General features: G+C 37.0%; 1 protein-coding gene across 7 annotated transcripts in view; it reads right to left on the reverse strand.

Moving 5' to 3' along the window:
- Klhl32 (kelch like family member 32) overlaps positions 1 to 16628 on the reverse strand; it is a 196769-nt gene that overhangs the window by 55202 nt on the left and 124939 nt on the right. For 3 of the 7 annotated variants that reach the window (XM_047557876.1, XM_047557875.1, XM_047557881.1), the window contains one exon: positions 1638 to 1853. The exons of 2 other annotated variants lie outside the window; for them this stretch is intronic. In XM_047557876.1, the coding sequence (XP_047413832.1) occupies positions 1638 to 1853 (216 nt within the window). Of the gene's footprint in view, positions 1 to 428; positions 981 to 1637; positions 1854 to 16628 lie in introns of those variants that run through there. 2 more of the 7 variants (XM_047557880.1, XM_047557878.1) reach the window with 2 other exon arrangements.

Raw genomic sequence — 16628 nt, forward strand, 5'->3', positions numbered from 1 at the left:
AATAAAGAAAAGTTGGCTAGTTCCCACTTTGAATTGACCAAAATAAATTCAGATGATTTATGTTATAGGGGAGAGTTGCAGATCATTGAAATGTCTACCAAAATCATATGTTCAATCTCTGCTTAAATAAACATCCCCAGAAATACCCAAGAAACAGATTTTTTTTTTTTTTTTTTAAATCAAGACAGTGTATAGAATAGTGGAGAGATAGGGCAGGTGTTAGCAGAACTGGATTTGAAGTCTGGCTCTGCTTTAATTGTGAGTCAGACACTGAAGCCTCATTTCATTTAAATTTGGGGGTGGTAACAGCTATTCTTTAGGCCTGTTGTGATAAGTCACTAAGGTTGCAAAGAGCTTGGGACCAGGGAGACTCTCAGTATACTGCAGGTCTTATTATTACCAATAATGAAGAGAGAGGTTGCTGATTAAAGAAATTCAGGGAAAGAAAGAAGGAAAAGAGGCATCAAGAATCATCCTCCAGTACAAGCAGAAGATGGATAATTAACAGCTCTACAATACTCGGTTCTGACCAGAGTTAAAATAATCTCTGAATATATTTGATAAGATCTTAAGAACTACTATTTCATTTGCCAATAGAGCACTTAAAATATTCCCCTGTACTCTGCATTCAGTTATTTTTCAAATGATTAGGAAATCCTGCATTCTGCCACCACGGTAACTAGAGTTTCTAAAAGTAAGGCAGACAGAACTAGAGGAAGGGGGAGCATGGGTTCTATATCCCGAAGGCACCAGGTGGATATTCAAGAATAGTTGCTGTGAATGAGAAGAGGATTCAAATTGGATAACTGACTTCAAAACACAAATCATCTCTCTATCCCCTAGACAAAGTAGTGACACAATGTGAGAAGAATGTTCTGTCAGACGAAAAGGCAGGGCTTAGGAAAGTAGCAATGAACTCAGAATGAACCGAGAAGGAGAGTTTTCCAGAACTTCATTTCATTCAAGGTCCAAGTTGCTCTCTATTGCAATTAAAAAAAAAAAAAAAAAACTTTCAGAATTGTTTACAAGAGAATCCAGAATTTATTCTAATTCCACTGGTCTTGAATATGCATAAATATCACTTTACAGGGCTAAGGTTGTGGCTCAGTGGTAGAGTGCTTGCCTAGCATGTGTGAGGCACTGGGTTTGATTCTCAGCACCACATATAAATAAATGAATAAAATAAAGGTCTTATCAACATCTAAAAAATTTTTTAAAAATATCACTTTACAATTCATTTTTCTCATATTCAGATCAAGAAGCATTTCCCCCATAAAGGAAAAGAATTCTTTCCCTTTTCATAACATGGCTTAGAATTTCTAGAAGCCACAGTGAGTGTCTGAGGAATCTCAGCTGTAGTCCCCTGCATTAGGCCACACCATCCATAGTGAGCTGAGGTCTGGGAGTCTCAAGGGCTGGTTTGTGTTCTCCAATCATGTGCCCATTAAGGGAGCAGGCTTCTAAAAATTCAATCCCATGGAGGACCAAACTGATAAAATAATGGTTGCCGTTTCTCAGTTCTTTCTTTTTTATTTGTTCTTTTTAGATATCCATGACAGTAGAGTGTCAATCCTTTAACTTCTAATTATGTCATGCACTCTGGATGCCAACAGAGGACCCCAGCAGAGCTCCCTTACCTTCCAGATCTGCTCTTCGCTCAGGGAAGTAAGGCGGTCGCTCTTCAGGACCTCCTGAAGCAGGCAATAAGGAAGTGTTAGAACGTCTTCTGGTCGGCTCTTCAGGAGTTCAGAGAGATGTTTCACTAAGAAATCGATCACTGCCTTCTCCAACAAAGTGAGGTTAAAGAGGTCAGCAATTCTGTACAGATCCAAGTAATTAAAGCTATTTAATTCCTGGGTACCAAAAAATAAAAATGAAGAAAGATCTCTTAGAAATCAATACAAGATAGAGCAGGCAAGAAATTCAGATTGACTCAAGGTTTTCATGACAGGGGTAGGAGATATGGAACTATTATTTTTTAAAAAATCTCTATTATAGTGAATTATGCTGCTATAGACATTGACACAACTGTGTCACTATAGTATGCTGATTTTAATTCTTTTGGATAAAGACCAGGGAGCAGGGTAGCTAGGTCATATAGTGGTTACATTCCTAGTTTTTTTGAGGCCTCTCTACACTGCTTTCCAGAGTGGTTGTACTAATTTGCAGTCCCACCAACTATTTATGAATGTACCTTTCCCCCTACATCCTCACCAGCATTTATTATTATTTGTATTATTGTAGTTGCCGTTCTGACTGGAGTGCCAAGTTATGGAATCAGCCCAGGTATCTAACAACAAATAAATGGATAAAGAAAATGTGGTACATACACAATGAGTTTTACTCAGCCATAAATAAAAAAGAAATTATGGCATTTGCTGGTAAATGGATGGAACTGGAGACTACCATGCTAAGTGAAATAAGCTAGACTCAGAAAGTCAAGGGTTTAATGTCTTCTCTCACAGGCACAAGTTAGTCCAAAAGAGGGGAGGAAAAGTGGGAGGATTCCATTAAAATAGAAGAGAGATCAGTGGTATATAGAAAGGGGCTAGTGGGGAAAGACAGGGATGGGAAAAGGGAAGAGTTGTGGGTTAAATTTCCAAACCATACTGTGCACATATATGAATATACCACAGTGAATTTTACCTTTATGCATATCTATAAAGCTCTAATTTAACAGCAACAACAAAAAAACCCTATACATAAATAGAAACAAGACCAATAGAGCAGAGGAAGAGGAATAGGAGGTGGAAGGAAGGAAGGAAGGGAAAGGGAAAGAACTGGAAACTGAATTGGAGCAAATTATATTCCATGTGTGTTTGATTATGTTAAAATGTACCCCAGTATTATCCATGACTATAATGCCCTAATTTAAAAAATTTTCAATTATAGGGCTGTAGGCAGAGAACTGATATTCTAGAATTTATGATTTTCCCTTAATTTACCTCTCTCAAAACATACATACTTAAAGACAGCTTTAAAAAATTACTTACTTAAAGGTTTTTCTGGTTTTGCTAGCTGAAATGTTACTTTGCAGCTTTTTAGAAATGTTTTACCAACAAAGACACTTCTCCATTACCATATTCTACAGCTCTCTTTCTACTAAAGGTAATGCAAGGGCAGGTGCACTGGGATTTAAGAGAAATGACACAAACTATATGAAGATAGGCTGACAGCTATTTTTCCAAACTTCAACCCAAGTATGTCTTTAAAAGTAAAAACAACTCATCCTGATTTAATGGAATTAAAAGACAGGTTTTTCCATGTAAAGTTTAAGGAAATGAGGAAATAGCACAGAAAAGACTCCTGTCCCAAATACATTAATAATGAATCTACCTAGGGTGTATGATTTATAATTTATTTTTTTTGCTAGCCTTAAACATTCAGACCACCATTGGTATCCTTTCCAACATTTTAAAAGTCTTTCTGCTGCAATGATTCAATTTTGGAGGATTGTACCTGTCTCTTACCCTCTCAAGCTGATAGCCAGGGCTTCGCACCTATGCCTCTAGAAAGTTGTGGCTACCCGGAACCATTGTCAACGTAACTCTCTGGGAGTCATTATGGAACACATCTGTGGATGGAAAACTTGCCTAATTTAAGTTAAATGAGAATGGGCTATGTCCTAATTTCCCCTCATTTTTACCTTATAATTATTAATATGTGAGCGATATTTCTAAAAACATATGGGATGCAGCATGCCATGAAATAGCTATTTTACTTTTCTGACCTATGTAAGTAATTTCAACCATTTACCCTCTTTTTCTAGTTAAATAAATGTATTAAGAACTCTTTCTAAAATATTTTTATTCTGTGTTAATGTTTGCTTCCTTAATATTTTGAAGATTTAAGTGAATATGTGTTAAATCTGGGTGCTCAATATGGCAGCCACTAGCTACATTTGAAGTGTGGCAGGTTTAAACTGAAATGTGCTGTACGTATTCATGCACGTCAATTTCAGGGTGAGAAAAATAAAATGGAAAATGTCTCAATAATTTTATGTGATCATGTTTACATTATATTCTTCTAGTTATATTGTGTATATTATATATAGATATATTATAATTAATTTTATTTGTTTCTTTTTGCTTTCTTTAATGTGACTACTAGAAAATTTTTAATTATATGTGTGCCTCCCAATTTGGATTTTAATTGGCTAATGAGTGCCATTCTAAGTAATAAAATAGATAATAAAGAAATTGTAAAAACAACTCTCAGAGTACTAGTGGCTTCATCACTATGACTACCCGATTAGATTTATCTATTTTAGATTCTATAGCTTTGGGTGGCTGTTATGGTTTAGGTATGAAGTGTGCCCCATAAACTCATGTGTGAGACAATGCAAGAATGTTTAGAGGTGAAATGATTGGATTATGAGAGTTGTAACCTAATCAGCGCATTAATCCTCTGATATGGATTAATTGTGTGGTAACATTAGGAAGATAGGGTACAGCTGAAGGAAGTGGGTCCTTGAGGGGTGCCTTTGGTGTATCTATTTTGTTCCTGGTGAGCATAGCAGTCTCTCTCTGCCTCCTGATTGCCATGTGTTGAGCTGTTTTCCTCCTCCACATCCTTCTGCCATGATGTTCTGCCTCACCTTGAGCACAAAGCAATGGAGTAGGACATCTATCAGCTCTGAAACCGTGAGAGCCAAATAAACTTTTCCTCCTCTAGAATTGTTATTGTCAGGTCTTTTATTTATAGTGGTAATAAAGGTAACTAAAACACTGGGAGATGACACTATGATTATATTCCTAACAGGAGTCAAGCTAGAAGACTTCAGAAGTCAGCCATGAGTTTCTGACTCTTAACAGCTCTACTTGCCAACACAAGTGAAAAAGGATAAATGCTTATCTTTAAAAATAAGGTTTATCACAGAAGATCACTAAAGTTCATTACAACCCAAATATCTAAAGGTCCATTCACAACTTTTGAATCAAAATAAATCTCACTTCTCATTCAGCAGATTTTATCAAAGGAACTCAGAAGTTGACTCCAGCATTGATTTTTCAAGTAATGCTTGAACTTCAATCTTACTTCTTAGGATTGGTAATGTCTTCTCTGGGAGGAAAAGAATGGGTAATCCCTGCACATGGAGTGTCTACTGAGAGTTTCAGGATCATCTCCTTGGAATGAGGGTGTTACTTCTGGCAAATACATGTACAAAATGGCTCTGGATACCATTTGGCACCCCAATAAATTACTGTGTGGCCATCTAGAAGCCTGACGGAACTTTCAAGTATTGCAGGAGAATGATAAAAGGATTCTGATGCAGTACCCAGCTGCATGGCACACAGGTGAGCATGAACAGAAGCAAAACAACCAAGCTCTGCAAAGCAAAAGGTGATGGGCACAGAGCTAGGGGAATGTTTTTTTTTCACCACATGTTCCCCTGCTATAAAGGTGTATACAACTGAGTTTGGACTGGACTGTGTAGTGGTAGTTAAATATCCTTTATTAGGCATTTTAAAATCTTTATCTGGAGATACTGGCTCTCTTCCAATCAGAAGCCTACAATTTAAAAGCAGTTCAATTCAAAATTCAGAGAACAACAACAACAAAAAATTCTAATGGGGGATTTAAAAGTTATGCTTCTTTTCTGCATTTCTTCTTAAGGTAATTATATAACACTTTCACAGTCCTGAAATATTTTCAATTCCAAAGGATATAACTTGTATAACCCCAAGTCCAATCTAATAAAGCATTTCTAGTTTACTGATGGAGAACTGAAACGGCTACATGGATACATGCCTGTGTCAACTGAATAGCAAAGGGGAAGCGAACTGACATGTTAGTGCACAAGAGAAACATCAGTTATAAGACAAGATGCTCCCAACCTCACCCTTTCATTTCTCTCTCTTCTAAAAATATCATGTCCCCAGATCTCCAGTTCTCTGGATTTGTCAGCAGTTTCCATTCATCTTGCCATGCATAGTTTGCACCTAAGAAGTTAAACTGTATAAAGTAAGAAGTTGAGGAAAAAAGAGAACACACCTTCCATGATGCCATACCACACATGCCTCCTATTGGGTCAGAAGGGCTCTGTGAGCTTTACGCAAAATTATCACTTCCTATCTTTTTAGCTAAGATCCATGTGTAAGCAAAATAAGCATCAATAATTTTACTTTTAAAGATTTCCATTAATGTGATGAAGAAAGGTTGGAAGCAATGGTAAAATTTCATTAAATGCCCACCTATAATAGTGTGGATGGGCAAAAATCATTGCTGTTACTTAGAAAAAGTGTCATTATGTTTCTAGTTATAAAAAGTAATAATTTCATTTCATAAAATTCAGGAAATATAAAGTATGGGCAAGAAAACAAAAATCATAAATAATTTCACCATGCAGAGATAATCACTGTTAATGTTTCTTTATATTTAACTTCTATACTTTTAAAAAAGAAGTCTTTTATATGTCAAAGAAAGAGAAAGAATAATTGAATCCAAGGAAGAACAAACCAGCAGCCACCACAGGTACTCAGAGGCGATCTAGCTGGTAGAGAAAAGCAAGGCCTATGGAATTAGGTAGATCTGGTTCAAATCCATCTCTGACATTTATGTTGTTGGGAACCTTGGGTCAACCACTGAGCTTCCATTTTTCCTCATTTACAAAATGAGGAAAATTCAACCAACACATAGGGTTGTCATAGAGATAATGTATGAAAAGCATATCTGCTGGACACATGGAAAGTACACAGCAGATTGGGGGATGAGGATCAAGAACAACAAGTATATTTGAACAATGTTGTTTGGTATCCATAAACCATAATTCATCACTGATATAAGGAAACACCATGAAGAATGCACTCCTTCTAGATATCCAAGTCTTGAAAAAGGTACACCATAAAGTCAGGGAGAAAGATGACCAAAGTAAAAACCACAGAGTTGAGTTATAAAGCAATTGCTTATTAATGCTTCCCACATCTATATTATTAACCCAAACCTTTTCCTAAGTTCTAAATGCATTTTCCCAACTGCTTATAAGAAGATACCCTCTCTTGGATATCCCACAACCACACTGAAATCAGTATTTCCAAACCAAACTTAGGTTACATGAACCTGCATCTTCTCCTATATCCTCTCGATTGGAGAATAACCACATATAGCCACCCACACCAGGAACCTCAAAGTTGGCTCATGTTCTCTCATACTACACATTCATCCAGTTCTTTTATTCCTTTTTAGCATTTCTTTTCTGTCTCTTATCATTTGTTGTCTGGACACCGTGCAACAGTGTTATAAATTAAATTACTAATCATCTATTCAAAACTCAAAAAGTGGGTTACTGTTCCTTATAGAAAAAAGTCCAAACTCAGAAACTCTGCATAGGCTTCCTTGACCTGGACCCTGCTGATCTTCACATCCTGATGTGCAGCAACCCTGCCCACCCAGGTTTGGCTCCAGCTGTGACAGACATCTGTACATTTACATCATGTGCTAGGACCATGGCAGACACTAACAATACACAGCAAGCAAAAATAGACAAGCCCAGGCCTTGAGGAGTATATAGTCTACTGGAAGAAAGAGTCATAAATTCTAAAATAGTCAAAATAAATGGAAGATTATAATTGAGGTAAAAGTTACAAAGGGTAGACTATAAGACTATGAAAGCTTATAATAGGGGATTTGACCTGGAGAGAAAAGTTAAAAAAGGCTTCCCTGAGAAGCCATATGGATTTGAGAGCTGAAGGAGGAGAATTTAATTTGGTAAAGGGTAGGAGGAATGTGTATTAGTTATATTTTCTTATTTCTGTATTCTTGATGCTCTGGCATCTGGGGTCTTGCTTACTGGGAGAGACTACTTCTCCCAGAAATGACCAATTCTTAGAAAACTCAAATGTCTTTCACATGCAAACTAACCAACCCAGAACTCTGAACAGCTGCCTCTGTCTGGCTCCTACACCCCAGGAGGCAGTAGTCCTTTGTCCTAATTATCCAAGTGCCAAATACCAGAGGAACAGAGACGTCCCTATGCCAGGAGTCCACTCAAACCATTGGAACTAGTTATTCAAAAGCATGCTCACCTGTCTTGCCCATTTCTTCCTGCAGAAGCCACAATAAAGATTCTTGCTCACTTTTCTTCCTCATTCCCTCTGCCTCTTGACCAACCCTAGGGTTTTGCCATGTGGCCCTGCATGGAGTGGCATGTCCCCTTCTCTTCAGAACTGCAACAATCTATTTTTTTTTTTTTTTTTTTTTAGTAGCAACTGTCTCCTGATCTTTTGGCCTTACCATAACTGAGTATGGTAAAACAAGATGATGATGGGATTGCAGGCAGAATGTTCCACAGAGCAGCATGTGCTAAAATCCCAAGGATAAGGAATTCTGTTTTCACTGTTCTGTCTAAACATCCTAACTACCAACCCCCTTCCTCTCACGGCACCCCCATCACACTACCCATTTTATCTGCTTTTCCTCACCATCTGTAATTGTCTTCTGCATTTACTTGTGTACTTGTTTACAATGTGTTTGTCTCCTCCTTCCAGTCCTCTCAGTAGGTAATTCCTTGGGCAGAAGGACCTGTCTGCATTGTTCAATGAGGTGTTCTGAGTGCCTAAAACAATGCTGGGTACACGGAAGGGGCTCAAACCACACTTGGTGAATGAACAAGCCTATTCACCCTTTTAGTTTCTCTGGCTCAGGTCAAATTGACCACATGCCCTTTGCTTATGCTCTCTGCCCTCTGCAAATTTCTAGTGCATCACCTGAAGCACCTCTGATTACAGATCTATCTCCTCTACCAAATTTAAACTCCTTAGTAGCAAGGATTATGTTTCACTCTTCATGCATCCCTGATATCTAGAAGGGAGCAGATGCTCAATACATGTGTGCTTAATGAAAGTATGTCCATGAGCTTTTTCTGTTTACTTATAATTAGGCAAAAACAGAATATCCCATGTCTTTCCAACATCCAATTCTGAACCTTGCCCAAATTAGGTCATACTTCATTGTCCTCCCTGGACTTTCTTTTTTTCTTTTGGGGCTTCCTACAAATATACACAAAGACGAAGCCAGCAGTTATTGAGTTTTTCAACTGGGAAAATTGGTAATAATGACTAGAGTTGAAAGTGTTAATGAACAAGCACAATATAATTGTTCTTCCATGAGAAAAAAAAATGTTTCAGTCCACCAAAATTTTCTTTTTCAGTCCAAGAAAGAACTGTTTCCTCTATCAATTGACTACTCAGATCAAAGTATCTTAATAGTTTCACAAATGATATTTGTTCTAATTATGAAATCTCAGTTCTCGTACATTCTGTGATTTTAAAAATATAAACACCCAGGAAGAGGCAGTGGTTTTGAATGGAAATTACCACTCAGAAACGAGAAACTCCCTTGAGTAAAAGACAATCTTTCTCTTTTCTTTCTAAACAGGTTTCACTTCTGTCACAGTTTCCTGCTTGAAATTTAGTTTTCATTCAGAATTATGGTGCATACATGGTTGTTCTTTGGGGAATATTTTAAATAATATTTATTTTCCTTTGGTTGAGGGATATTTGGCTTCTTTTTCCCTTATATTTGTTTCTTATAGTGTGAGTGACAAGTTAAATAACAGAAGAGCCATAAAATATGTCCCTGGTGTTGCACTAGCTGTAGAATAAACACCAGTTTTCCAAATCCAGTAATTTTTAAACCCTATGTATTTCCCAAATCCAATTTTTTTGTATGGCCTGTTTACCTAATTAGATCCTTAAATGGGGTATTCCCCAAATTAACTAATAAAAGGAAAAGAAAGCAAGGGAAAGGCAAATACTGCCTTATTTTGGGTTATATTCAATTACATTTTTTAATTGTAAATGTAATTGAGGTAATTACATTTTTGAAGTAAATTATCAGGTGGTTAAGACGTGAGTGGGAAGAATGGGCAGTGTGAAGATGACAGGCTGATCCTGTGGCCCTTCTGCCACTTCTCCCAGCACCATGGAAGGCAGCAAGAGAATGAGGTCCCCTCATGGGTCTCATGTATAATGGAACACAATCAGTGTGAGGTGTCACTCAATATCTCAAATAAGCAGATAGTGACAATAAATAACCAAAGCTTACACAATAACTGTTTTACACTTTAGAGTAGCTTTAAGCCTACCCCTGGAATAATGTCGCCCAGACTTACTTGCATTGCACTGTGCTTTTTGGGATGGCAGGAAAGGTCTTATGGTGAAGGTGTGCATATTCACGGCACATAACCCACAGCCTAGCTTACACACGTCTTGTATGCCAACAGCAATCCAAGATGGGAGTCAATGATGCATATTTCTAAAACATAGTCTTTGGTTTTGGCTACCCCCATGGCTTCCTGGCTTGTCAATAAGTTCCTGCCCACCCAGCACTGTAGTTTAATCATGTGCCTGGCACAGGAATTACACAGAACACAGGAAATATCTGTCACCATGTGATTGCATCTATTGTAGTTTGTCCCCAATATCTGTCCCAGAACACACTGCCTTAATTCTAGGAGTCCTTGTTAAACTGACAAGATTCAGAAATCTGATGGAGATGCTTTGACTTAGCACTAAGAATACCTGTGCAAAACACAGTCTTAATAATAGCTATTTCTCTTGTTGCCTCATCTAGTTCTGAGAATGTCACTGACTTGTGAAAGAAAAATAAGCATCAACAACATGTGCTATCAGTGTAGAGAACGATGACTTGGGATGAAGGTGATATTAAACTTCTCTCAAGGTTAAAATAAGTGTAATACCATTTTGATTTCTTGAATTTTCAGTCTTTGAGATAATCAATTTGAATAGTATTCTAATTTTTTTTAGTAATAACATTCAACAGATGTGATTAATTAACAATGCTGCATTTCACCAACATAATAATGACCTTTCATTTTCAATTACTGATGCCCTTCACTGATACATCCCTCCTTTAATACACCACCCCAATTATCACATGTCAATGCTTTACTATAGATAAAGGTGGTCCAGAGACAGAGTTTCTATGCCTGGTATGTAATAACACACATGAAACTTGAGGTTATAACAGCCTGTTCACACTATATCACAATTTAAGGACTCCTCTCAAGGAAAAGTCACCCTTTCTATGAAATCAAGAAATCCTCTTTTTAAAAAACCTCCCCTGTAACTATTCCAAATAGCCTGATAAACTGACTCCGTATAAAAACCAGAATGGTTTGATTTTTAACAATCTTAATGGTTTGATTTTTAACAATCAAAATGAGATGAAAACATTTTATCAGTTACTTATTGGGACCAAGTGCCAAGTAAGAAATGGTAGGTAACTGGGAAACTCTGTTACTGATGCAACTCTGATGTCTTCCACTTCACATCTCCTAGCACATACCAAATAACCTGTCATTAAGCTATTCATACATACAGTTTATCTTCCAACATTAAAAGTATTCCTAATAAATTACTGGTGTTCCCTGACTTATGAAAGGGTTAACTCCTGATAAATCCATCATAAACTGAAAATATCATAAGTTGAAAGTACATTTCTACACCTAACCTACCAAACACCATTGCTCAGCAACACAGGATACTGTTTTTTACCTTCATGATTGGGAGCTGCAACTTGTTGCTTTTGTCCAGCATCACTACATAGTTTCTTATCTCATATTGCCAGCCCATGGAAAATATCAAAATACAAAGTATGGTTTCTACTGAATATGTATCACTTTTACACTATAGTAAAGTCAAAAAATAATAAGTCAAACCATCTTGAGGCAGGAACTATCAGCAGTAAAAAGAAGGTTTGCATTTTAGGATTTGTGAATCCTGCAAAACACTAATCATAATGCCTTCTCACAGATTGTAACTAAAAAAAATTTGTTGAATTATGGATGAAAAAAGTAACAAGTTGTGAGGCCCCTCCAAGACCTCACATGGAAAGAGGAAATATCAGTTTGGTTATTCCTCTTCCTTATTGAAAATAACATACAGATCAGACTTCACAATTGGGCAAAACAACAGATCGCCTACAGTTCCCTGAGAAAGAGGCTCTCAGGTATTGATCTTGGCTTAAATTCTCTGATGATGCTATCTAGTTATCAAGTTTTTCAAATAATTGGTCAATATTTGATATTTCAAATAATTGATGGAATGCCCACTTGTGGTGCCAGATACATGAGAACAAGCTTCCATGGTGAATTCTGGATCTTCTGACTTTCCCTCTTCCTAGAATGTTGAAAAGAATCTATTTCTCTTGGTATTTAGTGATGATCAGAAAAATCGATTTACCATTCTGTTTGCCAAGAATATTGAATATTTTCAGGAGGAAATGAATTGTCTTATAGTTTTTCTTTGCACTATGAGGAGAACTCTAAGTGCCATTTGTCCCTAATAGTTATTTTCTATAAAGCATTTAAAAACTGATTCAACAAAGAGGCTTGTAAGAAAGGGGAAGTTTTATGGTATAAATACTATCTTCCTCCTCCTGGGGACGACACAGATGAAATCCATTTCCTTGAAGGCAGCCTACTCTAGCTTGAAGGACTGTCTACTCTTCCGACTTTTAATAGCACTAGCAGCTTGTGTCATTTGTTTGACCCTTCGGTCACCAGATGTGTGTGCATCAAGGTGCAGACAGCCTCTTCACTTCTTTAGATCTTTCCTCTTGTCATCACAAAGTTCCAACTTGGTGAGTTTTGATTGATGTACAACATGAAGGCAAGAAAAATTTAACTTTTATTTCTTAATAGAATAAAACTAGATTCTTCTCTAAACAGTGAAATATTTTATTGTAAACATAAGCAATTTATTAAATACTAAATAAATGTATTTTAATAAACATTTTAATATTTAAAAATTTAGATGAAGGTACATGTCTGGAATGTTAGCTACTCTGGAGATAAATACAGCAGCCTAGAAAAAGGAAAAAAGCTACTGGCAGAAATTTTCACACTGTATGTTATTTTCAGCTTCCCAAACAATATTGAGTGCACTGCCATCACATTCTTTATGACTCTGAAATATATATGTCCAACTGTGCACATTTATTTGAGTTTTTTAGTTTTGTATTTTCAGTCTCCTTCATTAGTTTGTGAATTGTAGGGACAAAGGTGCTGGTGGTACAGCAGGAAATGAAGTTCAGGACACCAAGATCTAGAAGAAACACTTTATTAGTAGCACCATAGTCCAGAGGTATAATTCCCAAAGTCTGAGTTCTAAGCATAGCAGGGCTTTTACTTTTATATATAAGCAAGTTTTGGGTACATTGAAACAGGGGAGTTGATGCAATTATATTGGAGGGTACATTCTACATTCCTTATGTGGGTACAAGTTTGTCAACAACCTAAGGACTTTGAGCTCATACAGTTTAGGGACTTTTGCTGCATTAAGCCTAAAGGGAGATTGTTCTGTCCCCATTGTTTTGTTTCTTGCCTGCTTCTGCTTCTGTGTTATCTGTTATAGGTACCTATTAGCTGCTGTAAGTCTCTATGGTCAAATGTCAGTAAGCAGAGCTGCTGTGTGTCAGTGTGCAAAACCACAGCCGGTCAGCTCTTAAACTGCTGAAGTTCCCACTTTGCTGTACCATAGTGGCATCAGTTTGGAATGGTAGGAAAGCATACGACTTGGAGTTGACCCATCTGGATGCCTCAGCACGTGGATCCCCCCTCCAAGTCTAATTTTCTCATCTGAAAACTGGGAAGAGTGATGCTGCATTACAGATCCATATGAAGGACTTTAGAATTGTATGTGAAGTGCCTTCCACATAGTAGATGCTCAACATACAACAGCTATCATGATCAATATTCCACTTAAAAGTGCTGTCAACATTACTTAAACTATAGCTTTGCCCATCCCATCAATTTCATTCACTGGATGAGCAAAGGGAAGAAAATACTGAATGTCTAACATGTACTTCATTTTTCTACAAATATCCTAAAAAAAATCATTCATTTCTATTATACTTAAAAAATGCTTCACCAGAGATAAATAAGCAGAACAGACTAAGACACTATACTGGACCATGAGCAAGTTTTATTATAATATACTCTGGCTTTCAATCTCTATATTACTCATAGCAGAAAAGGCACACAGAGAAATCTAAAGATGGGGGAGCTGCATTTCTTTATGACCTTATTTGAAAGATAAACTCCTTGGGGAAATACAATTTATTCAGATTATCAAGACCCTGCTGTGCAAATCTACAGTCTGGGAGCACACTATGGAGATCAAAAAATATTTACTTTATTCTGTTGGGTATAAAAGCTTTTAATGAATGCATAATTAAGACAAAAAAAGTGTATACAGCTTTAGATATTCCACTGCTGAGCCAAGCCATTAATATCCAAGGCACCATACCCAGTTGTGATTCCACCTGTTCCCTATTTGGATTACAACCTATTTATAAATCAACGTATTACGTGACTACCCAACCTGGTGCTGCAGGAAAGGACTGTGATACTCCAGGAGTTGAGGAAGCAACTTAAAGGGCACTGGTGTGGATGTGAGGTGTGGGGCTGGCCTTTTGGAACAGGTTAAAACAAACCAACAAATAAACAAAGCCCAAGCCTCCTAATAGCCTTGGGATGAATCATGTAGGGAAATAAATTACCATGTTTATCATGTATATACAGGGATTGCAAATGTTCTCAATACCTTGTTAGAGTCAATGGGCTAATGTCTAATTGTTATGGAAGGAAAAAAAATGAGCACCTCATTGACAATGCAGGCCAGATTATTTGTGATATGATAAAATAATGTAAAACCAGGTATTTTTATATGTATAAATATATAAGTAGGTGAATGTATGAATATATAAACAGGTGTATTTGTATACAAACATGTAAATGTTGGAACAACTATAAGTAACTAACTACATATTCATATAGAAATATAAATATGCATATGATACAATCTGATTAAATAAGAACAAAATATTAGCAGCAATTCAACAAATACAAGGGAAAAAATCTGCAGCAGGCTCTAATTCTTAGAGTTTTGGAAGGCCTATTTAAATATATTTGTGCTGTATAACAGAGGAATTCCACAATTAGGTTACTAGTACATTTTCATAATCAATTGTATGCATAATATCCAAGGCTCATGAATAATTTTATATTCCTCCTTGGGAACGTCTCTGGTAAGCTGAAAATCTAGTAGGGAGCAAGCATAACAACACAGCCATCATCAACAATGGATAATTCTGGCCCCAGTCACCGTGTGCTGAAAATGCTGTTTCAAAGTTCAGCAGAGCTGACTCAGCATATTAGCACAAGCGAAATATCCCATTATATTGGTTTTGGTTTCCAGGGCACCTACTAATATAGGATACTGTGTTGTAGGATACTTTGCATGCACTATACCATAGAACCTTTCAATGTCCCTAAGGGGTAGATTGCATAAAGGATACTGTATATATGTCACAGATGAGGATTGAAGGGCAAAGAGGGTAAGTAACTTGCACAGTTTCATACACCTCTGGGACATGAACTAGTATCACAAGGAGATAGATAAGTAAATCAGCACAATACATTGTGATCAGCCTCCCAGAAGACTGCTCAAATTAAATCAGCGAACTCTAATGCCAAATGGGTAAACTGAATTGGCAATGTGAAAAGGAGTAATATGTGAGCCAAGTACTCAAAGGTTAAGTAGGAATTCAGAAGGTGACAATATGAGGGGAAAATAATCCAAGGAGGAGGAGGCTTCATGTAATTCAGTTTAGGTACAGGCACAGCACCTAAGCAATAAATTGTCAAAGCATAGTAAAGTTAAAAGGACAGGAAGTTTCATAATAAAGGTAGGCTTTGTGTGCCAAATTAAGAGAACCTTATCCTGAAGGCTATAGTGAACCACTAAATAATGAATGATTTTAAGCAAAAGCGCGACATGATCAGGTTGTTATTTAAAAAAAAAATCAAACAGAATTTTTCATGGATTAAAAAAATACTTTTCAAAATCAATCAAACAGAATTTTGGAGGAGGATAAGAGTGAAGGCAGGTTCATTGGTTTGCAAGAAGTTTCTTTAGTCCAGGAACTAAGTAATGGAGATCTGGATTAAGACAGTGGTAATGGGAAAAGAAAGAGAAATTTAAAAGTTAAGGGGTAGAGTTCAAAGGTTTGGTGATGGTGTATGTTGACACAGAGGGGTGGGAGGTTCTAGGATGACTCCTGTGTTTCTGACTTGGACTTACACTTGTGAAGATTAGTTTCCTGTGGAATATCCAGGGGACAGTTGGCTTAGAGATGATAAGGCATGTTATCCTTGGGGTACAATACTAGTAGGGTACATTAGGGAGACAAGAAAGACAGGATTGGAAAACTAGTCTGTAAGCAGGAAATGGAGGACAGTGCCTGAACCTAGCCCTTTAAATGCCAAGGTTTTTGGTTTGGGTGACTAAAAGGATGATGGTCCCTTATGAAAAGGGAAAGAGAAGCATACGCTTGAGATGGATGTGAGGATAACAAGTAGAAATCCAAGTATTAATAATGCAATTAAGTGTAATTGATATTTTTTTGCCTGATTGTTCATTCTGAACTATAGCTCTTGTAAATTACTGGAAACATTTTAGTTTATTTTATTTGGTACTGGGGATTTGAATCCAGGGGTGCTTTACCACTGAGACACATCCCCAGCCCTCTTTATTTTTGGTTTTGAGACAGGATCTCACCAACTTGTTCAGGGTCTCACTAAATTGCTGAACTTGAGATTGATC

This window comes from Sciurus carolinensis, chromosome 7 (genome assembly GCF_902686445.1).
Source record: "Sciurus carolinensis chromosome 7, mSciCar1.2, whole genome shotgun sequence".
NCBI lineage: Eukaryota > Metazoa > Chordata > Mammalia > Rodentia > Sciuridae > Sciurus > Sciurus carolinensis.